The sequence below is a fragment of the Gambusia affinis genome, linkage group LG02 (genome assembly GCF_019740435.1).
Source record: "Gambusia affinis linkage group LG02, SWU_Gaff_1.0, whole genome shotgun sequence".
Lineage (NCBI taxonomy): Eukaryota > Metazoa > Chordata > Actinopteri > Cyprinodontiformes > Poeciliidae > Gambusia > Gambusia affinis.
The window spans coordinates 19,258,166-19,285,218 of NC_057869.1; the positions used below are offsets into that span (position 1 = coordinate 19,258,166).

Here is a 27,053-nt window from a genome sequence, read left to right on the forward strand (position 1 = left end):
CAGTCTCATATTCTCATGTTTTCACTGTGTCACGGTGCGCTTGGCTGATGTTTGACGGTGTTGTCAACCTGGGCCCCTTCTTCTTTGGTGAACAGTCATGCTTTGAGCGTTTTTGTTTTTTATTCTTTGTCTCCAGACAAAGTGGTTGATTCTTTTAGAAAATATACACTTGTTTTACAGTAAGGTTCTGGAAAATCTTTACAAAAAAATATTTTAGGCCACTAGACTGGCAAAATAACACTACTTTGTCCAAGAGAACAATGGACACTAGTCAAAACATTTGAGGTGAACAGCAGAAAAAAACCTGTCAGAAAATAAATTACACATTAACCAGCTTAAACTGACAAGACCACGGACCACAGCAGTTTAGCTACTTATTACACTCAGTGATTTACTGACAAACAGAGAAATGACAGAGGAGGAGCAATGAGCAGACAGTCAAAGTGATCAGCGCATGGAAAGGAGTAGAAATCATCTTTGACCCAAACAGAAGGACAGACTGCCAGGACAAAAAAAAAAAAAAAAAGATTTGCAGCAAATATTAGAATCTGAGATATTTTGTATTTAAAGAGATGTCACCCACATTGATGTTGTCTTCATGTCTGGCTCTGTGGATCAGCTGCTGTGCCGTCACCTTGGCTGAGGACTCATTCTTGACCAGAGCTCAAAACCTGATGAAGGCAACGCCGCTTATTGATGGGCAAGTTCAAATGTCTGTTGTGCTGATCTTGGCTCTGGATATTCTAGTAGAAGAACTTAAAATAAGTGGTTTTAAGTTCAGGTTGTAATATTTGAAAAGCCTACAGTCTTTGTAATTTATCAAACTGATTTGCTAAAAAGTTTGATCTTTTCCTGTCTGATTATAACAGACATACTTTTTGACTATGACGTTCTTGTAGATTGTTGACTTTTATTATTTGTTTAATAAAACAGCCACAATGACCTGCCTTGGCAGCTTCGAAAGCACTTCAACAATCAACTCAACAATACGGATCTCAACAATTTGACTACAACACACACCAACATCCCAAAGATCAGGAAGGGGCAGATCGGTGCACAGGTACGTTCAAAACAGAAACTACTGGAGACCAGCTATCTAAAATATTACAGATCTCTAAACAGAAAGAAAGAAAGAAGGAAAGAATGAAAGAATGAAAGAAAGAAAAAAGCATTCAATCCATGAATTTTAGCTATTCATGAAGTAAACATCTCTGATTACATAAGGAAATGATGTAACATTCAAAATCTATCATTCAACTGTATGACAAGTCATAAAGTGGTAATAATTTAACATTATGGCAGTAAAACACTGTAAAACCCCTAAAAGCCCAGCTGGTCTTGGCCAATCAGGTTTGGCAGATAAACAAGACTGAAAACATCACAGACTGAAAGCTGCACAGGGAAAATGTAACAGTTACCATTTAGTTGTGAAAAACGAATTCTCAGATGATCTGAAGATCTTTCTTCATTGAAACCCAGGAGAACTCGAGGCTCAGAGCCTCAGCTAGTTTCCTCATCCAAACATTTTTGTAGCAGGCCAGAAATAAACACAAACATTAAAAAAATGTTGACCTGATTTCCACCTGCTCCATGTGCTTTGACACAATGTCTTGCGCTGCTTTTCAGTTCTGGGCAGCGTACGTGCCCTGTGACACGCAGTACAAAGACGCTGTCAGACAAACTCTGGAGCAGATAGACGTGATCCACAGGATGTGTTCAGAATACCCAGAAACTTTCCAATTTGCCACCAGCAGCAAAGGTGAGGCGTTCATCTACAGCAGTAGTTCCCAAAGTTAGCTCTCAGGGGCCAGCACCCTGCATGTTTTAGTTCTTTCTCTGCTTCAACACACTTGAATCAAATGATGGGTCATTAGATCCTGGACATGCTGAGGAGGGAGTTGGACCATTTGAACCAGCTGTGCTGAAGCAGAGAGATATCTAAACGCCCTAGAAGACAGGAGCTGGACACCCATGATCTGGACCATTTATGTCCTGCATTTAAACAGCTGTGTCACACGGTGTCACTCATTATAACCTGCACAGATATCGAGGAAGCCTTCAAATTGAATAAGGTGGCCAGCCTGATCGGGGTGGAGGGGGGTCACTCCATCGACAGCAGCCTTGGGACTCTGCGCATGATGTACTATTTGGGTGCCCGCTACATGACGCTCACACACTCGTGCAACACACCCTGGTGAGAGCAAGCAACACACTGGATTAAAGGCATTTTCATAAAAAAACAAACACACATCTGATTTAAATTTGAATAAATGAGTCAAAATTTAGATTACAACAATGCTCTGGGTTGTGATAGAATCCAGAGTATGTTTTAAAAACTCAAGCAGAAATGTTATGCATGTTGGATTAATGGTAAGAGAAATAAAACATTCTGAGCTGTTTTTTAACTGCTTCATGAATAAATGTTTCCAAGAAAAATCTACCCACAAAAAACTGTTCATCAGTTTTGGTTCATGTTTCATTGAGGAGAGTACGGGAGATTCCTGTCCCACAACGTATCAGATTATCTGGATATCTGGGCTGGTTTTGACATGTTCTGATTAATGACCCAGAATACAATCAGGAGAGATTGTGTTGTTCCTTAAATAAAACTTTGAACACCAAGTTCTCCCCACTTGCAGCTGCGTGTTAATTGATAACCCTGGCAGCCTTTTTCTGTGCTAGTGTAAAACTTCAATTCAGATTAAATCTGCATGAAATTGTGATCAGGACTATCACTCATAAGCCCCACTTAGATTTTTCAAACGTTAGATTACTCCATCACCATGAACATCATAGCAGAAAGAGTGAAGAATTGCTGTTTCTGTGAAAGTTCAACAACATTGTATGTTGGTGACATTTCTCCATTCGTCCTTTCAAATATAGACACACTGCTTAATCTTCTTTCAAAATAAGACTTAAATACTTGATGTCTCTTTTTTTCTGTCACCCAGCCCAATAGTCAGCCATCAGAGGGAAATAAATAGCTGGGTTTGGAATAAAGTTTGCAGTCAAACGTTTTAGTTTAAGTCATGCACACATCATTTTGAATCTGGATTAGTTTGCAAATGACTGTGTAATGTCAAAGAATCATCTACTTGAGGATAACAGATTGAAAGAATAAATACAGTTTGCAAGATAAAAGCATTCACTGTGGTTTTTACTTAGATTTTGTGTGAGTGACCTGTTTCTTCTCGTCAGGGCGGACAACTGGCTTGTGGACACCGGAGAAGACCCACCTGAGAACAACGGCCTGTCTGCTTTTGGCGAGGTAAGAAGAAGCAATCGAGATAATTTAACTTTCACAGTCTGATGTTTAACAGATTACTCTCTGATTGTACTTCTGCAGGTTTACTGTTACTGTGATGTATTTTACATGACTTGTGTAAAAAAAAAACAAAAAAAACTCTGGGTCAAGCAAAGCTCCACGTCTGATACAAGTTCATCCTATGAACGGCTTCATGTTTTACTGCCTGACAACATCGATTGATTTGAACTAGGCTGTCGTACAGGATAAGATATGTATGGACATATGCTTAGCATTTTCAAACTTCTGTAGTCAGGGCTACGAATGGACAAAGTTGCACAACAATTAGTGTTTGATAATCAATGAACTCAAAGCTCCAGATAGAAAACAGATAATATATACAGAAGAGACTTATCTGCTAATATGTGGACAGCCCTGTTGCTACAACTATTTAGATCTGGTGCTGTTGCGTTAATGATTATGTCAAATAGAAAATGACCGTGACATGGCAAAAATCGATGTCAGCTACTGGAGATAGAACTAGACATGAAACATGAACACAACTATTTACTACAGATGTTGAGGTGATTTTATATATATATATATATATATATAGTCCCTAAAAACAATTTATACTTTTCGAAAGCATATATTGAATGCTTTTAAAAAAATACAAAATACAATACAAAGATATATACAAAAAATATATTTTTTGTTCCTAAAAAATATATGAAATGTTATTTTTCTGTTTGGTTTGATTGACAGAAACTGATTGCGGAAATGAACCGTCTGGGGATGCTCATTGACTTGGCTCACGTACCTGTAAAAGTGATGAACCAGGTCCTGGACATTTCCAAAGCCCCTGTTATCTTCAGCCACTCCTCTGCGTACTCCATCTGTCCACACAAGAGGAACGTCCCCGACGACGTCCTCGACAGAGTGGTGAGTCTTTCTCTAAACTGTGAGTTACTGCAATACACAAAGAAAACTGCTTTGATAGCTCTTAAAGACGTATTTTTTATTTATTTTTTTTTTATTGTGTACAGAACTAGTTTCATAAACCTCAGTCCTATAAACACAGAATACAAAGAGCAAATTCAAAAATTTAGTTTTACAGTTTAGAAAGTTAAGATATCCCGTCTCTAAACAAATATGCAAATCCAGTAATTTTGCATTTAACTTTGTAAAATTGTACTATTATTCTCCTGATAGATTTTTACAATAAGGATCAGTCTTGTTTTTAGAAAAACAGGATGCTTTTGTTTTGCATGAAATCTTTTTTTTACAAAGTATGTCACAATTTAGCTCAAATACTTCCAAGACAAGCAGCAGTTTTCAGCATTTGCTGTAGCTGAAAGTGTGACTTTGTTACAGACGTCAATAATTAGCTTCCTGAGCAATGTAACAATGTGCTGCCAATACCTGAGAGAAGAAGTCTCCCCAAAAAATGCATTCTTGCTTAACAGGAAATGTGCTACAAAGTAAAACTTGTCTTTGTATGAAATTGCAAAGATGAGAACTTGATGATTTTGTTCAAAAAGATGAACTTTTTCAGTACAGAGCTACTAATTGGTTATTGTTTTACGTATATGGATCCTGCCTGACAGCTAAAAGAGAAAAGATATAAGAAATGCTTTAGCAACTTTTGTTGCTGTAGATAACAAACCTTTAAATGCCTTTTATGATGTCATTAGAACCTAAGTGAAACCTTATAAAATGATTCAGTTCACGTCATGCATGCTTAATGACCACTATCAAACTGCAGTCAATAAAATGAAAAGACATATTTCAAGCTAAATTGTAAAATATTAAGCAGATCAAGCAGCTGAGTACTACAATACATGAGACGGCAGATTAGTTTAAAAGCTTTGGATTGGTGGAAGTCCAGATGGCGAGTCCAACTAATCAGAAAGAGCAAGTCTCTGACCATCATCATAGCTTCAGCTTGTCATGTCATATTTCTTTCTGACTCTAGAATAAAACTGGAGGAATTGTGATGGTGAACTTTTACAATGACTATGTGACGTGCAGCAAGACGGCTAACCTCTCAGATGTGGCTGGTAAATTAGCAGTCTTCCCATAACAGCTATTGTAAAATTTGTTAAATTGTAACATTTATCATCTGCCTTAAAAGTAAAAACAACAGAAAAAAACCCTGTCCATTCACTTGATTGTAAAGTTTACTGCTGTCATTGCAGATCACTTTGATCATATAAAGAAGGTGGGCGGCGCAGGTATTATTGGTTTTGGTGGAGATTATGACGGAGTCACCAGGTAAGTGCCAGTAAAAACCTCAAGGAAAGATAAGGGAATTTTAATCCATCAGCGTTTTCGCACAAGCCAGTCTTATATAAACATAGTTAAATAAAACTGAAGAAGAGTTTTACAGAAGATTCTATTTCACGAACATTGTTCTGTCAGGGTTCCTGAGGGTTTGGAGGATGTGTCTAAATATCCCAACCTGGTGGCTGAACTTCTGAGGAGAGGGTGGACGGATGAGGAAGTGAAAGCAGCTCTTGGAAATAACCTCCTCCGGGTCATGAGGGAAGTTGAAAAGGTGAGAGCTATATACTCAGCACCAAGCTTTGTGTATTGTTTTTAATATTTTAACTGTGAAAGAGAAAACAATGAGTCAAAATTAAGGAACAGAAGGAAGCATAAAAGACATCCCATTGTAAATTGGTGTTATTTCATCCTGTGCAGCTATGACAACTTCAACTCTTATCGAACGCTTAGAAAAATTTAAATAGGATTTATTTATTTTTTTTTAACCATTCTTTCTAAATAGCATTTATGAGGTCAGACACTGATGTTGGATGAGAAGGGTTGGATCACAGCCATCACTTTAATTCATCTCAAAGGTGTTCTGTTGGGTCGTTATCAGAACTTATTGGTCTGTCATGCAAATTTCTCCATGCCAAACTCGCACATCTACAGGTCATGGACTTTCATTTGTGCGCTGGTGAGATAAGAAGGAAACATCCTGAACTCTTCCCGTAATGTGGGCATATGAACATTATCCAAAATGCTGAAGAGCCGAGTCCATCTCCTGAGAAATGGTCCAACACAACCATCTTCTCTGCACCAAACTTTACATTTCAAATGCAGCCAGACAAGTGTCCTGCTAGCAGCTGCCACTGGATTGCATCTAATGTGTTACGGTGAACTTTGTGTTGTAAGGCTTTGCTGAAGCTGTCTGACTATACAAACCCATACCATCAAGCAACTCTATATCCTCTGCTCTTGAACTAATCTGAAGGCCACACTAAGTTTGGAAACTTACAGCTGTAGAAAGTTTACGTCCTGCTGCATCCACCGACATGCTCTGGGATTTTACATGGCTACTTAATAGCTGAGTTGCTATTGATTCCAATAGTTTTCACATTTATTTATTTCACAAGCGATATCCTATTACTGTGCCACTCCAGATTTCACCGAGCTCTTTAGAGTGACCCATTGTGGATTGTGGAAGCAGGCCGAGGTGCTGATCTTGTAAACATTTGGAGTTTGGAGACTCATTGTTGCCGAGCAATATAGTGTAGGTGGTAAAACAAGGTCCAAGCTTGGCTTATGTAATTTATGTGCTTTCTTTTTGATTTGGGAAACCTGTGTTTGTTTTGTTATAAAATCAAAATGAATTCAAATTTTATATGAGTAGCATATTTCAACAACAAGGCATTTCAAAGTGCTTTACATGATAAAACCCCAAAAATACAAAGTCACAGAACACACATTCAACAATAGAAACATTAAATTTTGCCGTCATTACACATCAGATTGTTGATTAATGTTTCATTGACTGTTTCAAAAGTAACTCTAACCAGGTGGGTTTTTAGTCTAGATTTAAGGACGCTCAATGTTCTGGCTGTTTTGCAGTTTTCTGGAAGTTTGTTCCAGATTTGTGGTACATAGAAGCTGAAAGCTGCTTCTCCATGTTTGGTTCTGGGGATGCAGAGCAGACCAGAATAAAAACTTATGAAGTTATTGATGATTTGAATTGCTTACAATAAATCCTTAAAAGTTAGCATGGCTCTGTCCCCAGAAAACAAAGCTGACCTTATTGCACCTCCACAGCAATTTGTACATATTTGAATTACACACTATGTCAGAATGACCTTTAGCAACAATGGCAGCTGGACTGCTCTCCACTTGGGAAATGCTAGAGCAGCTTTTTTTTTTTTTTACCAGATCAGTCTTGCACTGTTGTTGCTCCAGCTTCGTGTTTAATGTATTTGAATATAAACTTTAAGTAAGAATCTCAGGATTTCTATACTAAATCACTGGCAGCTTTGAGAAAGACTTCTTGGAAATCAAAGGCTGTAATGCTTAAGACTGTTATTTGACTCAAGTGTAGGTCTGTACACTTTCAGAGCTCAAGGCAAAATGCTAAGCGTTGTTGATTAATTGTTTTTGACCATTTTAGGTCATATAATGCAGATCTTAGGAAGTTCAAATATACTCTAGATAGTGCAAAATTTTAACAGGACTTCTTACTGCCTCTTCTCCATGAAGAACAGATTTGTGAAAAACTTGAATAGTTGCAGTGTTTATTGATTAAAGTGAAATCAGAATCAACACACATTGCTTGCTGTCGTTTCTTGCTTAAGGTCAGTGACACGATGTCGGCCACCTCGCCGGATGACAGTCCTATTCCATACGATGATGTGAAGAACCCCTGCAGGACGAGTTATGGCTACACCGTCTCTGGAGCTGTTCGTTCACTCAGCACATTGACCCTTTTGCTCGTTACGACTTTCCAGGCTGTTATGACATCAACAGATTAGTAATCACCTCAGCAGTGACCTTTCATGAAATCTCAGGATTTTCAATCTTTCATTTTAAATCTCTTAGTTCTGGTCTACCTTCAATTATTTTATCAGTTTACTGAAAAGCAACAATTACTCAAAGTAGAGCTCATCAAAGGATGCATGAGAGGGCAAATCTTAGACTCTTATCTTGTTTATACTATAATATGCAAGTGGGGTTTTTTCTCAGAGTAAGAAAAAAAGAATGATCTGCACTGGATTGGAGCTCTTTTGTGAGAGAATAGCTCCACCTAGTGTTCTTTGGAAGACACTACAAGAACATTTATCAAAACCTTTTGGAGAACTTCTGGACATGAAGACTAAATATGTCTGATTTCACAGAATAATAAAACACAGAAATAAAGTGTTACCAACTTTTGTGTCTTTACTTTACAAAATCACCATTAACGGACCACTAAAAAAGACATGAAACTGGAGTTACAGTAGAACACTTTATGAAAACAGTGTCATGTTCTTTTAAATGCATGAGGGAAATCCTAAAAAGAAATCCAACAGATTAGGTTTAATCAGGAAGACTGATCTACATAGCCACCTTTCAGAAATTAACTGTAAACACAATTATTAGCGTTTAATCATTTAGATGCCCAACAGTGAATGTCAAATCCCAGAGCATTCAAACATCAGTGTTGCCATAATTCAGTAGTTCATTTTCCATTTTTGTCAGCCACACAGTGGATGAAACATGTTTTAATCAATATCTTTGCTTTTGTCTCCGAGGTTCAACACTTACTACATCCAAACACGCTTAAGATATTTGTGTGAACAATGCTTGTTAGAGGCACAAAAAATACCTGAGGAACATCATCTGATTGATTAAGTAATTCATTGAAAACTGCATCATCTGGCGCACAAATTATATCAATCTGAGGATGATAATCATCTGCAGAGGAAGTACAAACTTCCCAGGACAGGCACTGGACAATACAAGAACAAATGTTTCAAGAGAACCATTATCACATTGTTTTACAACCTGTGAACATTGGCAGCATATAACTCAATTTTTCACCACAAAGCAGAAACCAGCAAAACAGTTCCAGAACTTTTTTTTAAACTAGTTGCTTGCCAGTTTAAAACAGCTACTTTTCTAACTTCCTGCATCAGCAAGCAGCACTGTAGTGCTTAAAAAAGCTTATCTGTAAACCTTAAGAATAAGTGGAGCTTCAGATTCACTTTTACATATTGCTGTTATTTTAGGTTATGTTTTGGAGCTGCTCTTTGCTGCTTGTACTATTGAGATATTCTTTAGCCACCACAAGAGTGAGCTGCAGCTCTCCCACTAATGTTTCTCAGGAAACCAGATGAATGGCTGCAGCAAAAATTACTAACTATAGATGAGACAAGGATTCGTTTCTTAAATGGGTTTCTGTTGAATAGCTTAAAACAGACAATATCTTACCTGCAGCAAAGGGGAGTCAAACTAATATTAGAGATTGGCTAGTTAATGCCATCATGTTACATTTTTTATTCATCTCCCTCTATAAGTTGGAGCAAATACTAAATAAATTTACACCTAATCACTTTATTAATATATATTTTAATATATTTTCATTTTCTTAAAGAAACAATATAACAGTGGAGCCGTTGAAAACTGCAAACTGATCTACTCTACACCAAAGGAAAAAATTTGTCTTTTCCTGTGACATATGAAGAAATCCACATAAATCAGAATATACAGAGGCAGAAGTTTCACATAGAATATTTTGGCAGTAACAGCAGCTGCAGCTGGAAACAACCGTTATGTAAAAATGTGACCAAGAGTAAAATTACTGAAATATTTGAATGTCACAGTGTAAACTTTCTCTAGAATAAGTCCTTGGATTCGCTATACTAACACGGCTACTCACTACTACCAACAACTTCACACAATCCCATTTAAAAAATTATTTGACAGTAGTGTACTACATCACCACAGACAGAACTGTTGCTTATTACAGTCCAGTGTAACCCTTTAATATACTTACGAAAGATTGGATTACAAAATGCTACAACTAAAGGCTCATGACCTGAATCAAAGAGAAGACATGACTAAATCTTCCTCAACAAACGGATATAAGGTGCTCCGATGTCAGCACTTTAGGTGACATGTTTTCCATCTGAGGTATCTTTGGAAGAAGAAAGTAAAGTCCGTCTGTAGAAGGAGGCCGACAGGTTTACAAAACAACGTCTTCCTGTGTCCCATTTTCTCCTTCCTGCGTGTTGCTGTCCGACAGCAGAGGCAAAACAGATGGCCTAGCGGTCCTGTACGGCAAATTATCTTTGGTCAACATCTTCCTAGTGGCAGAAACCAAGCGGGAATAATTATCCGGATTGTACTCGGACACCGGAGGCCGTGTGCATAACAAAGGCAGACAGTCTCTTTTCGGTTGGGACAGGAAGAGAGGCGGCCGTCGCTGACTCTCGCCCTCCTTCAGGGAGTCCGGGAGCGACTTGCGTTTGCTTTCAGGCAAGAGCATGATGCAGAGCACAGAGAGGATAGCGAAGGAGGCGAAGATGACGTGGTGCAGGAAGAAGCCACGCTTATCCTGGAGCTCCATCATAGAGGAGGCGGCCATGCCAACACATCCCGCTGCCAACACCAGACCGAAACAGCCGCCTCTGATAGAGAGATGGAGGAATTTAGAAAAGCACCGTGCACAGGTCAAATAAAACTTTACTCACAGCTTCCTAACCTAATATCAACAACTAGATAACTGGAGATACTGTCAGACAAACATGAACTGACAGCTGCACTGATTAAATCTAAAGCAAAGACACTCACCGGACCACGGTGGGCATGACTTCACAGGCGAAGAAGGCACTGAGCATGGCAAGAGCCTGAGAGAACAGCAAACCCACCACAGAGAGGACCAGCACCAGCCCGCCTTGGAGATCTGAGACCAGAACACCAACAACTTTACTGAGTCATCAGTGAGTAACTTTCAGTGAGTAATATCACAGTTGTAATAAAAAAAAGCAGCATTTCAAAACCTCCAAGAGCAAAATAATCCAGAGTTACTAGTTGAATGTAGTCAGTTTTGGTTGAGAGTCTAATAAAAAACACAGCTAGAATCTTCCACTGTAAAGAACAGATCCCATCATTTCTGAGTCAAACAATAAGGTAAAAGTGAGGCAGAGGACGTACAGTCTGTGAGGGCCAGCAGCAGCAGCGAGGACAGTCCGGTGACGATTGCAGACAGCAGGAGGATTCCTCGCCGACCAAAGTGATTGACACACAAACAGATAAAGACACAAGCCAGGGCGCCCGTTGCCACTCGCAGGAAGTACTTTAAGTAGAAGTTGTAAACGTCCAGGTTTCTGGTGAAACAATACTGGATTCCTGTTCCAATAAACCTTCAGGGAAGACAAAGTTAAACACAAACAGATTGACCACAAATAACTTGAAAATGTTTTATTCCATGCTTCTTTTGTCAAAACTTATTTTTTTATACTAACCAAGTTTGTCTAACATGTCATTTCCACCCCCTACCTTTTCTCTCAAGGACTATAACACACATGATGAAGTGTGTTTTAATTCCAGCAGAAAATGAAAGACTTATAAGGTTTTTCCACATTTTTGTGCTGGAGCGATAACTTAACTATTTTTATTAAAGTCAAAAAAGTGCATCAATGTATCTGTTGTTGGATGATGCATTTAAACCCAAAATGTGAAAAAGTTCCTCGTTTTCACGCATTTAATAAATAAAAAAAAAAAAGATTGCATATTTTTTTGGTATTCAACTGAACATAAAAGAGAAAATTGGGGGAAAATTCTGATCTATGGCCATAAGTTAAATATTTTTAAAACTCAGGAAGTGAAAAAGAGGCAATTTAAAACAGAGGAGTTTGTGAAAAACAAAAACTCACAGAGTGAAGCTGAGAATGAGACAGTTCTTCCAGATAACACGAGTCCGTCGAAGCTGCAGGACTGAATAGAACCTCGGCTGGTGGTCTTCTCCATATGCAGAGTCTATTTCTACAAAAAAATAATAATAATAATTTAAAAAGTGTTTGAAAGAATGTTTATCAGCTTTAGTTAAAAAGAATCAATGCTAAAAGTGGGGAAAAAAAGCCTTGCAGTTCAATGCAGTGTTTCTTTTATTATTATGTATCTGTATAAAATGTGTCAATGCCATCTGGTGGCTATAGGGGAAATTACAGTTTTGAACATAATTTTAAGTGCACAATTTTAAAATATAAACTAAAACAAACTGTAAATTACAGATTTGAAAAATGTAAATGAATCGGGCAAAAAGATAAAGACATTAATGATGGTCACATTTATTGCTTTTTTTTTTTTAAATCAGAAACAATCAAAAGGTTCAGTCCATGTCTCACATTGTGAAAACGAGCTTTTCACATCACCATAAACAACATTTAAACACATTGACCATTCAAAAAAACACAGCATTTTGATTGGTGCTTTACTTGTGGGACTAATTAGATAATTTTCACAAAATTTGTTGCTGAAAATGGTGAACCTGATTTGTTTTCCAGAAGCAGAAACAATTAGATAGCCCAACCTTTGCATTGTTGGCAAAAACAAGCTGTGGCATGCAGCTGGATGTGATACCTGACATCAGGGTTTCACCAGGATACATCTCATCTTGCTGACAAACGCCGTTCCTGGTAGTAAACTCCTGCAGGCTCCTCTTGGCCTTAGGAATGTGATCTGTGGCCAGCAGCCAGCGAGGAGACTCAGGAAACACTGACGCACAGCTGTGGAAAACAACTCCGTTATCATTTCTCAGGGAGATAGGACAGTTCAAACAGTTCTTCCTCTACAAAAAGGCTGAAACAACAAATCAATGCAAAAACAATTTCCAATAAAGCAGTGCTAAAATGAGAAAAACATCACCACAGTTTCATAAACAATCCCCTGAGTGCTTCGGTGAGCTTCCTAAGAAGTTTTCTGAGTCTGTACTTGCTACTTTTAAAGGGCGTGGTTGTCTCTCATGCATGAAATTCATCATGGAGTTCATCTAAAAATTGTCGTTAGACTCAAGAAGACTAAAATTCATGAAGAGTTTCTCCTTCAGGATTTTGTTGGTTTACTTAGGACGATTAGAAGCTTAAAACTGATCCAATCTTCATTAACATCAGACTGTTTTTTGTGGCTAACTCACAAACCACAGGTGGGAAATAAAAGGTGGCTACTTAGATGTAACTCACCACCAATAGGAGAGCAGCAGAAGCAGAGGCAAAGTGGCCACGGCCTGGAGAACGGGCCAATCGAGACACAGAATGGCGAGGCCCGGCAACAGCAGCTCCGCAGAGACGGCAAAGAAGCCGCCGATCATGGCAACCATGAGGCGATGGGGAGGGTCAGAAAGCTCCAACCCTGAGAGAGAGAGAGAGGCAGGAAACAGAGAGAGGACACATGAGATCCAACCAAAGCTGAGGCAGAAACAAACATTTGTGTGGATCAAATCCATTTCCGTGGATCAAATCCATTTCCTGTCATAAAATTCACTTTCCCCTCACATAAAAATTCACAGATTTGCAGATTTCCTGTTATGTTTAGAAGATCTGAGGCTTGTCAATGTGAAATGTACGAACCATGCAGGTCTCCATTTAGACGCAGGACCTTGAAGCCTGATTAACTTGGACGCCTAGTAGGGATTGATGTGGCACACTTGTGAGAAACTAAAACAAATTGTGAGAAAGTTGTAGATAAAAAATATGATGATTTCGACAACAGATTACGGCTCTAAGCATGTCTCAGAAACCACAGGAGTTGCCTTTTTGTGGCTACCACAAAAAGACAACTAGAAACATTTTACAGTAAAACTGACTCACAACTTTGTAGCTCTGCTGACAAACTTTCTGTGGTAGCCACTCCAAAACCCTGACCTTGCAGTTTTTCAGTCATTGTGACACTAATGTGGTGATATCCTGAGAGTCCCAGTCCATTTGAAATAAATATTTGTGTCCAAGCTTCTATATCATCACCAAAAATAATGGTCTCAGTAAAAGTGACATTTGCAAAAATAATCACCCCCTTTCTATTGCCAAAAGATGATTTGGGCTAAAAAAGAATAGCAAAAATATCTTGGGAATTATTAGGAAGGTGATAAATATCCACAGATTGTTTTCTTCATCATGATGTCATCTATGGAGGCTTCACATGACGTGGGAACCAGCTCTTTGGTCATCATATGAACAGTTCTTACTAAATCATCATCTTGAACACTAATCATACAACATGTTCATGTCTTTATTTCATAAACATTGATATTTCTCCTCATTTAAAAGCAGGAGAAAAGAAATGACTGATGAAGCTAATCCTGATTATAAGAGTTATGATCTTAAACAGAATATCTTCAAGAAATCAAGTAATGTTTCACAATTCATTTCGTATGAACTTACATAAAAAGCCAAAATAACAAGCTCAGCAGAAACGTTGACTATTTTAAAAACTTTTCATTCACTATTCATCAGTTATGTTCATCTAAATGACTGTAAATAACTAATCAACACAAAGAGGTTTGTGCGTTGTTACGGATCTAGAAAAAGCCCCCGGGTCATGCGTGAACATGTCATCTTCAGTGCATCAACTGTACGACTTTAGAGTCCTAATCTAATTACCCGTCTATTGGTTTGACGAGTGGATATAATGTGATACAAGAAATTGAATTATAACATATATTAGCGATGCTAATCGCACAGAGAAGATCTTTGTTGTGAGGTCATGGGGGACAAGAAGGAGAAGAAGTGGGACCATAATGGATCATTTATGGATCTATTATTCTATTTCTGAGGCTCTGCTAAAATATGAGCAGCAGAGACACTGATAGACCATTCAACTGCAGTACTGTTGTATTTCATACAGTACAGACCAAAAGTTTGGACATAACTGTGTGTCCAAACCTTTGGTCTGTACTGTACATAAAGGAAATATGACAAGAATCAGCAACAGCAGCTTTTATTTAAAACTACTCATCTAAAGGCCTTGCATTTAACAGACTGATTCTTTACTTTTTGACAAGAACTAAAAGTTATGTTTCTTTTTAATCTGCGTGGTGAACACGAGATAACACAGATAGGAAGGATTTGTAATTTGCTATCAAGATTTCCTCTTATCTTCCACAGATAAGTTGGGATTTTGTGCATGTGTTTGGGGTTTGTGTTATTTTTAGTATTTATCTGAACTCATGTACTTCATATTTTTTAGTAAGTTAGTTTCTCTCCAAGATACTGGAGCACCCAAATGTTGTGATTTTCACATCAATATCACGTAACATTTAAGTGACTGCATTGTTTGAAAGATCAGAGTTAAATGACCCAACTTGGTGATGAATCCGGCTGCAGGGCCATGGGTGATGTAAATGTTGCAGAACCAGTTAAGATCTTTGCTGTGAGCATGTGGAGGAAATTGGTTTCACTTGAAATCACAGTGAAGACCAAATGTCATTTATTTTACACGTCAGACGGTTTTTTATTTACAACTCTGGTCAGAAGTTTGCATGAACTCATTCGGGGGTATGGTTATCACATTCATTTTAGGGGTTTTTTGTAGCTCTGTTCCTGGATGGATTGGTTGTAGAACAAATGACCAAGTAGTTGTAAAAAAAAAAAAAAAAAAGAAAGAAAGAGGAATTTATCTCACAAATCAGAATTTACTGTGGGTTAATACACACAGGTAAAATGTATAAATGTATAATGTATAAATAAATGCTCAAAAAAACCCACCTAATATTCTCCTAAGTTGCATCTTGTTCAAGTGTTTATTTTTCTGTTTCTTTCAACAAGTTTCTGCCAGAAACAATGGAGGCAGACCTACTTTTCAACCAGCGTCTGTAACTTTTCAACAAGGTTTAAAAACAGGCTGAAATCCATTCCAGAAGTGCAATGTGCCCATTGCTAAACCAATTTAAATTTGATCTGGGACAATTTTACAAACCATGTCCAGGTATCAACCATCTGTCCCAAACTAAAAATCCCAGATCAAAGAAACATCTAGAACATCAACCTGCTTTTCCACAGTAAAGCCAATTTTACTTTGCCATGCAGTGAAAGGAAGCCAACCAACAAACAAGAACCTGGTGCAAACCTGCAACCTTAAACATGACTGAAATATGACAAAATATCTTCTACTGACATCCATCGGTTGTCAGTGGGAGAGATGCTTTGATACAATTGGGAGTTCAAACAGGACAGTGGTTCGAAGCACACAACAAATTGATTAACTATTGAATAAGCTGCAGGAAAGCTTCCCAGCCACACTTACTGAGGATGTAAGAGGAAACAAACACGCCAGCGAGCATGGCGCCCTGACAGAGGCGCAGCATCAGAAACATCAGAGCGCTGCTGGACAGACACACGGCAACCCCAAACAAACTGGACAGGGTGATGGAGAAGAGGAAACCCCGGCGACGACCCAACCTGAAAACAAGTCAACAGATCAACTTAAAAAGTTATGACATAAATATAAATCTGTATTAATTCATTTTTGGGATCATTACCTACCAGTCGCACAGCGAACCCAGGAAGATGTATCCCACAATCCATCCCACCATGAAGCAGACATGCTGCCGCGGGATCTTCCATTCGTCCTTACAAACCAGATTCCACTGCAAATGTAGAAAGGAAACAAACACATAAATTCCCCTTCATAGACATAAAATGGTCTATATATGTTTTACTGTTCTGGGTTTTCATCGGAAGGTTTCATATATGCAGAAATCGAATAAACCTAATAGTTGACGTGTTTTATAAAGACACAAAGAAGATAAACTGACTGAAGTCTGTGTTGAGCACTGTCTCCAGCGATCTGTGTGGAAACTGATAACAAAGAGAACATACAGTATAGACAAAGCTAAGAAAAATACCAATGTGACTGAAACTTTAACCTGTTCTTTTTTTTGGATTTCATTTAATAAAATCAATATCTCTCCGTTTTACAGGGCTGCAACAAATAGGCTGAAAATTTCCCCACTTCTAATTTAATTCACTTTTATCTGTATGCAGTCTACTGTTTATAATCAAAGTTATGTTGAATTACTTTACTGGAACGGTTATATTTACACCCAACTTATTTCAGTCCACTTTCATTCCTAGGAAATAAGGACACAAAGGCGAGAAATCATGAAAATATAAATTCTCTCATTTAAAAAAAATAAAAATGTTTAATTTAATGATGTACAGGGCACAAGCTGCACTCAGACTTTAAGTAAATGTCAGAAGATTGCAGGGAAACTGTGACAGGAATCACTGTGAGGAAGCAGGAATGCAGATCATGTTGTTTCTTATTGAGTTAAGATGCCTGCTGACAGGGTTATTACATTAGAAAAAATGCTGTGCTCAAAGTTGCAGTCAGCGCCATGCCTGACGGGTACCAGCCAATACCTGCAAAATGTTTCTCTCTACACAGTCCCACCCATCCTCCTCCATATGCTCAAAAGAGAGGAAAGAAGTTGTACAACACAGTGAACTAATGATAAAAGACTGTACTAATATTCAATATTACCCCAACAAGATTTTAGAAAAATAAAATACATGGAAAGATAGTCAAAAAGCAGCAATCACAATTACACTAACAAACATCAAAAAGACACAATAAAATTTTAATTTATAGCAACCAAAGTTGTTTGGTTTTTCACACAGCCTTTATCCAAATTCATAGAAACTATCCTGTTTTAAGCAGCACAAAATATCTAGTGGTGGGATGTAAACAAGCAACACAAGCACCTGTGACAATTTTACCCAAAATAAAAAATAAATCTGCTAAAACAAGACAGCTCAAAAACATTTTCACATCCACCTCCCATGGTGTTCAAAGTCAGGCAGGAATTATTATTCATCTATAAATTATATGTTAAAATAAAGGGAGTTAAAGGTGCAATGTATAAGATATCATACCATCTAGTGGACAAGTCGCAAACTGCAGCTTTTTTAACTAACTATACGCTAGCTTTTCTTCTAGGATTATGGAGAATAATGAAGTGACCACATAAGAAAGATAAGCAGTAGCATGTAATTATTCTTTACAGGCCACTGTTGATACATCATAGCAGGCCAGCGCTGTTTGGCCTGCTAAAAATACCAAAGCTGTTTTTGCTGCTTCGCTCCAATAAGGTTTTTTCCATTTTTACCTTTGCAAATATTTGTCAGTTTGAAATAGTTTCAAAGTATTGGTCAGACTCTTAGTAATCGAATTCATGCTATAATTTGGCTTCAAATAGTTCAGTAAAAAACTAGGTCCAATGTCTCTTTAACAAGCAGAACATGTGGATCTTTATGATGCGGATAATTCAGTGCAGTTCAAATGTAAGATGTATATCACAGCACATGCAGCCAGTGAGCTTCTGTTGTTTGGTGGGATGTTTGTTATAAACACTGTTGAGCTGTGTGCAGTTTTTCCAATTGTTCAAAATTGGAACGACATAATGGGCTCATGAAGTTGTTGCAGGGAAGGGCGGCGTTCCGGGTCTCCGGTAGAAACTAGAAGGCTTCAAACTTCCCAGTGCCACAGATTGTCAGAGACACAAGCAGACAATCATCTGAGAAATTAAGCAGAGGGGAGGATACGGAAGAGGAGGGGGTGGGGGAAATGACTTGCAATGACTTTGTTGTGCTTCTCAACCAACCCCCAGGCCTCCAGAAAAACTTTGTAGGAGTTGGGGTTTTTTTAGTGCTTCTCATCAGCATTTTGCAGAGTGGATTATTGAGTAACAAAACAAAACAGAAGATAAAGACGTGTTAATAGAAGCTGCATCCAAGAAACTGAAGGTAAACACCATGTCTTTGCCTGAGTGGCGGCAACTTCATTTCATTCACTTCGTCAGATTCAGGACTGGACATTTATGCAAATTAAACTGGATTCATGAAGACACATAGGTAGCTAAGATTAGCACTTTTGAAAATGGAGAATGGAATAAGATCCTGGAGAAAAAAAGTGTTAAACTGTTTACCTTAACCTGAACAAATACTGACTAACAGCTGTCAGGAGCTGACTTTAAGACACATGAGATAAATTTTAGCACGTCTGCAGAAGCAAGACAAAACAACAACAAAACAGTCACCTAACTTGTTGGGTGACACTATAACCTGAGGAAGCAAGTTTGCGTTTTAAGTAATGAAACATGGAATCTGCAGATTAATTGGACACAATTGTGTGCGTGTGTTTTATTTCCTGCAATTTTAATGACAACAGCCTCCTACCTCCGTGAGAATGTTGCTCCGGAGTCCTACCAAAGTTGGGTACTCCCAACCTATGCTGCAGTTTTCCTTTTCCCGCGGCACTTTTCCGGATAAGTCCGTGATATTTGCGGGATACTTGTAGCGTTCACAGTGGCTGAAGCCCTGGTCGTTCACCCAGGGAATGGTGAGGTTCAGGTAGGTCTCCCCCGAGTAGTTACTGAAAAAGGAAGGCAGCTGCTTCGGGTCCGTCTTGCAGTAGTACACGTTCGGAATCTGAGTGAAATAAACGTCGCTGAACAGGTTCAGTGCCACCGCAAAGGCGGGGAACCAGCTGAACACGACTGCGACCCGGTTGTACCGTCCGTAGCCACCGGTTTGAGGGAAAATCTTCGTCTCGTAATCCATGGGGAGGCTGCAGCTGGCGGAGGCAGACGCTCCGGAAGCCATTCCCGCGGCGAGTGCGCTCCGACCTCAGCTGCTCCGCGCAGGCAGCAGGTAGGCGCCGCGGAGGGGGCGGGGTCTGCGTGTCACGCACACTGACACACAGTAACACGATGCCTGCTGGGATGACTCAAAATGTCCAGGCATCGTCATCATTTTTCGTTTTTTTTTTTTGTTTTTTTTTTTTTGCAAACTGAATCAAGTTCCAACTTAGATTAATGTTACCAACAGATCAAAATGCTCGGTTTCAAATTAGGGAAATGTATATATCTGGGTTATGCTGCATGACAATGATCCAAGGCACCCTACTAGTCTGAATGACTCAAAACAAAAGCGTCATTTTGGAGTGGCCTAGTCAAAGTATATTCTTAAATCCAAGTGAGATGCTGCGGTGCAACTTTAATGTTCAATTCAATTCAGTGTGATTGAGGTCAAGCATTTCTGCAAAGATGAGTTCTTCACAATGATATAAAAACAGACTCATTGCAAGTTATCCCTGTGTCTGATTGAATGTCTGAATTATTTTATTGTCATTGCACGAAGTTACAGCAGTGAAATTGGAAAGAAAATGTTATGTAGGAAGGCAGCTGTCAGTCACAGGGATAACTGGTTGTGTCAGTTGCTAACGGCTGAAACAGGTTTAGACCTGTGTGAAAACCTGAGTCTTTTCACAAAAGCCCAGGTTGTTTTGATTTGCTGCTTTTCTCCTACCAAATTAAATGGTAACTTGAGAACTGCTTTTTGTGTTTACTTGGGCTATTATGTTAAAATTAAGACACATTCCTTGAGATGGCATTTGTTGTAATTTGGTGCTACATAAATAAGCTGAAAAGGTTTTCTGTGTGCCTCGACCAAAATATGTTGCTTCATTTAGACCTTGGAGTTCAAATTGTAATGCTAAATCAAAGACTGATTTAATCTTATGATGATAAGCCCTTCCTAAAGATAACCAAAAAAGCACAGGGTCATTTACGCAAGATAAAATGTTTTGACCTCAACATCTACATGTTTTTTAATGAAGCAAGGCTGAATTAAAAAAACAAAAACAAAGCTGGTATTGCTTTCATTAAGAAAAATAAATTAATGAAGTAAATAAAGTAAAATAAAAACTGGAAGCATTTTGTTTATTGTATGAGTTATTGCCATATGTCTGATGCAGCTGTCGTTGAGTTTTGCTGGGATCTGTAGTCTATCTTTAGAAGTGCTTCACACTCAAATTTTCTTTCAGCAGATGACTCATGTAAGCTTCATGTGACTGAGACGGGAAGCACCGAATTATTGTATTAATGAAGAAGGAATGCTATACCCATTTTCCCCTCTCTGTTTACCAGTTTAGGGACCCGACCAAAACTCCTCAGTGTCACTACCTTGACAAATAATGAGATTATTATTTATATAAATATGTTTTATACCATTAAACAGGCTTTAATGCCGAAAAATGATCAAATGTTACAAGTCATACCAATGAAGAGATACAGTGTGACATTCACCGTCCAGCGCTGGGCTCCACTCGGTTCACCTTAGGGGTGAAACCAGGTGAAGCAAAGATTGTAGCTTTTATGTTCTCCTTATTTTGCACCCTCTCTAAAGAGTGTTGGCCTGCCTTAATCAGTTTTTATTTACATGTGACTGTCGCCTCTCTTTTATGTTATGGCTATGTAAGTGTGCAGCAATGTGTGTGTAAGCAGATAAAAGAAACAGAGGAAAAACACAGAATTATTTTATCCATAACATCCTCTTCAGATAGGTTTTTCTACATTGCTCGTATTTCTGTTTAAGAAACTTTGGGTAAAATTAGTCACACAACACCTTTGGCGACTTAAAAAAAATGAAATGAGATTTTCAACTTGATGCAATAGTTTCAGTGTCAGTAGGATAAATTCAAATCATTTGAATAAACTATCACTGGAGAAATGGACAGCATGGGTACAGATGTGGAAGCCAAGAGAAGGACTGAATGTCAGTCCCTCCAGTAATAATGATTACTTTAAAGTGTGCATTTGAAACCAAAATCTTTGAGACTGGCAGAAAGGGTTTTTTTCAGTAATTTTAATTGTGGTTGCCAGATAGCTCTATTGTTTACTGTAATTAAGTACTAAATAGCATTATGTAAATTATGCATAGATATTTACATGGTGGCCTTTCTCTTTCATGACAGCCAGTTTTCCTGGCAGGAGGAGTATCTTCTGGAGTAATTTTTAGAGATGGAGACATTAATCTAGATAGTTGGTTGCTTTCTGAAACCCTTTTGTATGCACAATTGTAATTGTTGATGTTTTCACTGCTTGTTAGTCTAGAGACCCTCTACTCTGCCTGTAACCAGATTCCCATTTAGAAGATGCTGTTGGCACTTTGTGTACTTTCCAGGCCACCCTGAAACTCACTGGATGATTCAGTAAATGGTTGTTTGGGCAATCTTTCTAGAAGCAATAACCTTGGCTGTGAAGTGCTGATAGCAGAGGTAACCATTGCTGAGAAACAATCACAAGCACTTTTTAATTTAATAGAAACCATTATAATCTTCTAACTCAGCTGCGCTATCTTCAATAATCTCAGGTGGTATTTTTAGGGAAAAGGACTTTATGTAAATGTGTGTGGGAAGAAATGATTTAGTTATTCTCAGTACTGTTGGCCACTCCTACTTACTGTTGGTACTGTAATTTATCATGAGAGTGAAGTAGCAAGCACAGAAGAACCAGCAAACATCTGGTAATATTTCAAAATTTTATTAACGAACATAATCTCTGAGGAACAACAGCAGTTCTCGCGCTCTCTGTACATGCAACGGTAGAAAATAACAATTTAGAATTTTTGCCTTTCAGTTTTGACCCCAACCCACCCCCCCATCCTACACTCATGTTCATTTTCTCTCATTTAAAATGTTTTTTTTTGTTTGTTTTTTTTTTCCTTCGCAATTCTTTTTTTTCATTTTTTTTTTTTTTTGCAGGAAATCCACAGCCGGAGGTGAAAGTACTGAAAGTTCTGTTACAGCACTGACGATAGCATCAACAACCCTCTCGTAGACCACCCTCAAAAACCCCTTTAGCTGCTCCAACAATATGTACACAAATAAACTACATTGTACAAATAAAAAAAAAAAAAAAAAGAAAATAGTTACATTGTTACATCATAATCACCTGCAGCGAGCGCACACGGCTCGTTGCTGTTAGAACCCCACATTCTACGCAATTTTTTCAGACTAGTACAAAGAGGAGGGTGCAAAACGTCCTGGGAGGTTTTATTTACAGAGCTATGTACAGTATGTCTCTTTCACGCATTACAAGGAGGAAAATTTACACAGCGGAGACCAACTTCAACTTAAAAAAAAAAATAAAATAAAAAATACCACAGGTGTCAGAAAAAAAAATAACACAAAAAGAAAACAATAAATAGTTTAATTCTCACCATTTTAAGAGTAGTTCTCCAGGCTTTTTATTAGTCATTTTCCATTCTAAAAATAAAGGAACAAACAGCTACAGTCTGGGTTTTAATTAATAATAATAATAATAATAATAAAAAAAAAAAACAACTAAAAAAGGCTTGAAAGTGTGATTTTATACAATGAAAAAAAAATAGCCTTTATGTCTACGTATGTCCAGTAAGAAATAATCAAACCTAGACTAAACATTATGAGTGAATGTGAGGAGAGTAGAGGTAATATGTTGCTGACTGAGGCTAGCATCTGTTATCACCATGGCCAAGTGCTCTACTGTGCATCTGAGGACTGAGTCTCGAATTGTTGAATGTTCACACCGGAGAATCAACGTGTGCGGACGCGTCAAGTCTATTGCTGTGTGCGGCGGCGGGGGGCAGGGTTCGTCTGTCTGACGTGTCAGCCGTCACCATTTCAAGCCTTTGTGATTCTAAGAAATGACTGATCACACAAGCACAGCGAAAGGCGGGGCTCAAACCGTTTTAGAACAAACTGGGGTTAAACGGAAACGCTCTTTGACGTCTTGTAAACAATAGCGAGATTTTTTTTGGGGGGGAGGGTGGGCTCAATTGGGGGTGTAGTTTTGGGGAGGGGTTTACATTCTGCTCAATAAGCAATGTGATTGACATGCTGGAAACTAAAAAAAAATTATAAAAAGAGAACACTAACCAAAAAAAAAAAAAGAGAAAAAAAGCACAAGATAAAAAACATTCAATACCCACAAACAATTTTCTAAAAATAACAAAAACCCCCACATTCACAAAGACTTTGAACAAACGCACCTTCATCCCCAAAGCTGAAGAACCCGGACGATAAAATAAAAACAAGACAGAAAACAAGCAACTGGCTATTTGTCTGCAAACATGTTTGTTTTACCAACCAGGGTGAGTCTGAGCCATACATGTAAGCCATCTTGTCTGCACAGTGTAATAGCAACAACCATTGCACTTGACTAGACATACCATACACAGCTGTGTTCAATGCGACAGTGTGGGAAAATATTAGTTTCGGATAATATTGCCATCAGGATACAGAAGCAGCTCTCACACACAGACAAGCAGGAAGCCTATGTGTTGGATCAGGAAAGCTTTTCAAAACCACTAAAAGTAGGGATCAATACAAACTAACATTTTATTGGAGTTTTATCATTTAAAAAAAAACAAAAAAAACCAAAAACTGTCTGATTTGCTTTATGCTCTTTCTTCCCCCCACCACAGTGCCTGTTAGTATCTGACTTTTTTTTTTTTTGGTTTATTCTAAGGTTTAAGTCTCATAGCTGTCATAGCTTGGGCCCGACAGGAAACGGCAAAACGCCTCCACACACATGAACAATACAAGGAAGTAAGCTAACAATTAAAATCCCTGACAATCCCCATGTTGATTCCACGCTGGAAAAAAACAATAACTGACTTTAATGGTGCTAAATGTCTAATTAACCCCTTATCGTTTCATAAACTAACAAAGTGTCACACTGAAATCCTATGCGGGAAATTTCTCTTCCTATGGGTTGTAATAAAATTCAAATCTATTTAAAAACACCACCTTAGATGAACAGTGACCGGGCGTGCCAAACCAAATAAGGTTGGATATTTTGGCGCCACCTGGTGAGTACGGCTGGTGGAGCACCAATATGGGAGGAAAGGGGCAGACGGGCTTCCTGGATATGCTTGGAGTCCTTTCAGTGGCTTAGACAACTCTACAGGCTGTGAAGATCGGATGAGTAGCGAAGAGCTGAAAGACCCGTGTTCTTATGCTTTATGATGGTTAAAAACAACAGATTCCCAAATCTAGAAATTAAAAACAATCCAGCAAAAGAAAAAACGACGACACTTAATTGTTTTACTTGTGAATGACATCTCTCTTTCGACCATATATAACTATGTGGCTTTGCCCAACGAGTTTTTTTTTTCCACTGAAAAAAGGCATTTTCTTGGTTAAAAAATTTTCTGATATAATTGTGTAGTAAAGCAATGAATAATAATCCTCTGTTTAATCTTTAAATAAATCCTTAATATCTATTCTGCTACATCTGAGGGGCTGTATGGTGGTGGGCCTGCGGCAGGCCCAAATAATCCAGAATTGGTATCAGCCAGCCTGTTGCGCTGAGGTGACTCTCATCCAGGCGAGCTGACAGATGAGTCTTTCAAATACTGACAGAACTGTGTACACAATTTGGCCCATTGGATATGAGAGGGGAAAAGTGCTGCCCATAAGTGAACTGTACATAAAAAGATAATTTTTTATTTCTTTTCTTTTTTTTTCTCTCTTTACATGTAACTGAGTGATATTACAGTACATAGGTTATTTACAACTGTGCAGTAATGTGTGGCAAAATAAATTATCTAGAAGGCAGCAAGAATACATTGGTTAACGAATATAAAAACTGTACATAATTTACGGAATACAACTTTTTTTCTGTTTTATTTTGTTGTTTTTTTCCATTAAACTAATATTGGCTCTGTAGTGTTTCAAGTCACTTCCTCAGAAACAATGAAATGCCCAAGTAAAGAAATAGACAAAAACAAACAATATTTCTCTTCTCTTGCCAAACCACAATATCTCAACAGTCTCTTTGAGAATCAACATTCGTTAGGTTTGTTTGTTCTGGTTGTCCTGTGGTGTTTTTGCAGTCCATGGCGGTCTGGTGTGTTCGTGTCGGAGCAAGCGGACCCTCTGAGGGACACTCCGGACTGTCCTCAGGGTTCTGCGCTCTGCTGTTCGGTTTAGCCAGGCTAAGAGGCTGCAAAGTCAGTCTTCCTCTCAGACTCTGTGTACTGGCATGCTCACACATCGTTACGCTGCTTCAGCTTTCTTACTCTATCGCTTAGCTGTTCTGCAGAGTGGGGGAAAAACCACCAGAAGCTGATTGTAGCTTCCTGGAGCTGTTGAAGATCCATGTGAAGTGCTGGGGCTCCTTTTCCTCCATCTGGGTCAGCGCTGACCTCAGTCTGGATCTCCTGCCCACCGAGAGCGCTGCATCAACAGAGGAGGGTCCTCCGCGGGTCTCCCTCTGGATGGGCACCAGGCTGCTGGGAGAGCTCCTCTCTGATACATTCTCCCAGTGGTGATGGGTATTGAATCAGGGGGCAAAAACAAAACAGAAAATAAATCTCTGTCCCCCCCCATCTCACCATAACTGAGCACTAAGGAGATGTGTCCCGGTGTCAGAGCCTCAAAGCAAAAACTGTTTCTGCTTCTCACACTCCGATCAAACTAAAGCGTAAAAACTTAGAGGATGAAAGTGCAAGTTGTGTATTTTTCTTTTCCTCCAGTAAAAAGTTTCCGTCTTCATGGAAGGGAATCAGAAGCAAGTTTCTCAACTTTACCCCTTTTCTAAAGAATACAGTTTTTCCTGTAGAAACTCCTCTTTCTAACTTGATAGCCCTTTCCATTCGTTCGCTTCGACGAAGTCTCTTAAAGAAGTGACTCGGATGGAATCATGTTTCGATCTCAGCGCACTGGCGTGTCACACAGGTAGGAGGACGAAGTCGTCGTTGACGTCCACCATTGGTACGTAGAAGGACGGCACTTCGTTGACGCAGAGGGATTTGTGCCCGGCAGGATCCAGCTCCTGGACCTTTAACTGCCACTCCATCCTCTGCACCGCGTTGAGGGCTGCCGCCTCGTGCTGCTGGCGCATCAACAGACATGTCTGAGGGGGGAAAGCAGAGCAGAAACCTTATTAGGTCTAAACGCAAAGAAAGCAGTGCCTTTGCATACAAATTAGAGTATCAAAGGAAATTTATTGAAGTAGTTTGCTCAAAAAGTGAAACTCATTTATTCTATGCAATTACTATGTAGAGTAGAGTGATAAAGTGTTTAAGTAATAAAAAAAAAAAAAGGCTTACATTGACGCAACCCCAAAATTTAACTTTTCGGAAGAGGTCAATTTAACACAAAGCTGATAATGTACTTTTAACGAAGAAATGTCATGTACAATACAGTATATGCTTGTTGCTGGTTAACCTGTTTTCTAAATGTTTTCCCTCCA

At 38.6% G+C, this 27,053-nt stretch overlaps 3 protein-coding genes across 5 annotated transcripts in view; 1 reads left to right on the forward strand and 2 right to left on the reverse strand.

The window, feature by feature from the left end:
* Positions 1 to 419: 419 nt before the first annotated feature.
* On the forward strand, positions 420 to 8,419 carry dpep1 (dipeptidase 1). The gene is made up of 10 exons (XM_044101028.1): positions 420 to 700; positions 934 to 1,060; positions 1,627 to 1,759; positions 2,044 to 2,194; positions 3,199 to 3,268; positions 4,010 to 4,186; positions 5,220 to 5,304; positions 5,443 to 5,518; positions 5,666 to 5,801; positions 7,852 to 8,419. The coding sequence occupies exons 1-10, from the start codon at positions 573 to 575 to the stop codon at positions 8,026 to 8,028; spliced, it is 1,260 nt and encodes a 419-aa protein (XP_043956963.1). The 5' UTR covers positions 420 to 572; the 3' UTR covers positions 8,029 to 8,419.
* On the reverse strand, positions 8,410 to 19,748 carry slc22a31 (solute carrier family 22 member 31). Its single transcript, XM_044101012.1, has 9 exons — positions 19,210 to 19,748; positions 16,516 to 16,619; positions 16,277 to 16,431; positions 13,219 to 13,387; positions 12,620 to 12,765; positions 11,914 to 12,022; positions 11,192 to 11,400; positions 10,829 to 10,940; positions 8,410 to 10,665 (listed from the first exon to the last, which is right to left on the reverse strand). The coding sequence occupies exons 1-9, from the start codon at positions 19,633 to 19,635 to the stop codon at positions 10,221 to 10,223; spliced, it is 1,875 nt and encodes a 624-aa protein (XP_043956947.1). The 5' UTR covers positions 19,636 to 19,748; the 3' UTR covers positions 8,410 to 10,220.
* Positions 19,749 to 22,339: 2,591 nt separating this feature from the next.
* The window catches only part of ankrd11 (ankyrin repeat domain 11), a 113,165-nt gene continuing 108,451 nt past the window's right edge, over positions 22,340 to 27,053 (reverse strand). For all 3 annotated transcript variants that reach the window (XM_044101060.1, XM_044101043.1, XM_044101052.1), the window contains one exon: positions 22,340 to 26,714. In XM_044101060.1, the coding sequence (XP_043956995.1) occupies positions 26,529 to 26,714 (186 nt within the window). In that variant the 3' untranslated portion in view covers positions 22,340 to 26,528. The remainder of the gene's footprint in view (positions 26,715 to 27,053) is intronic.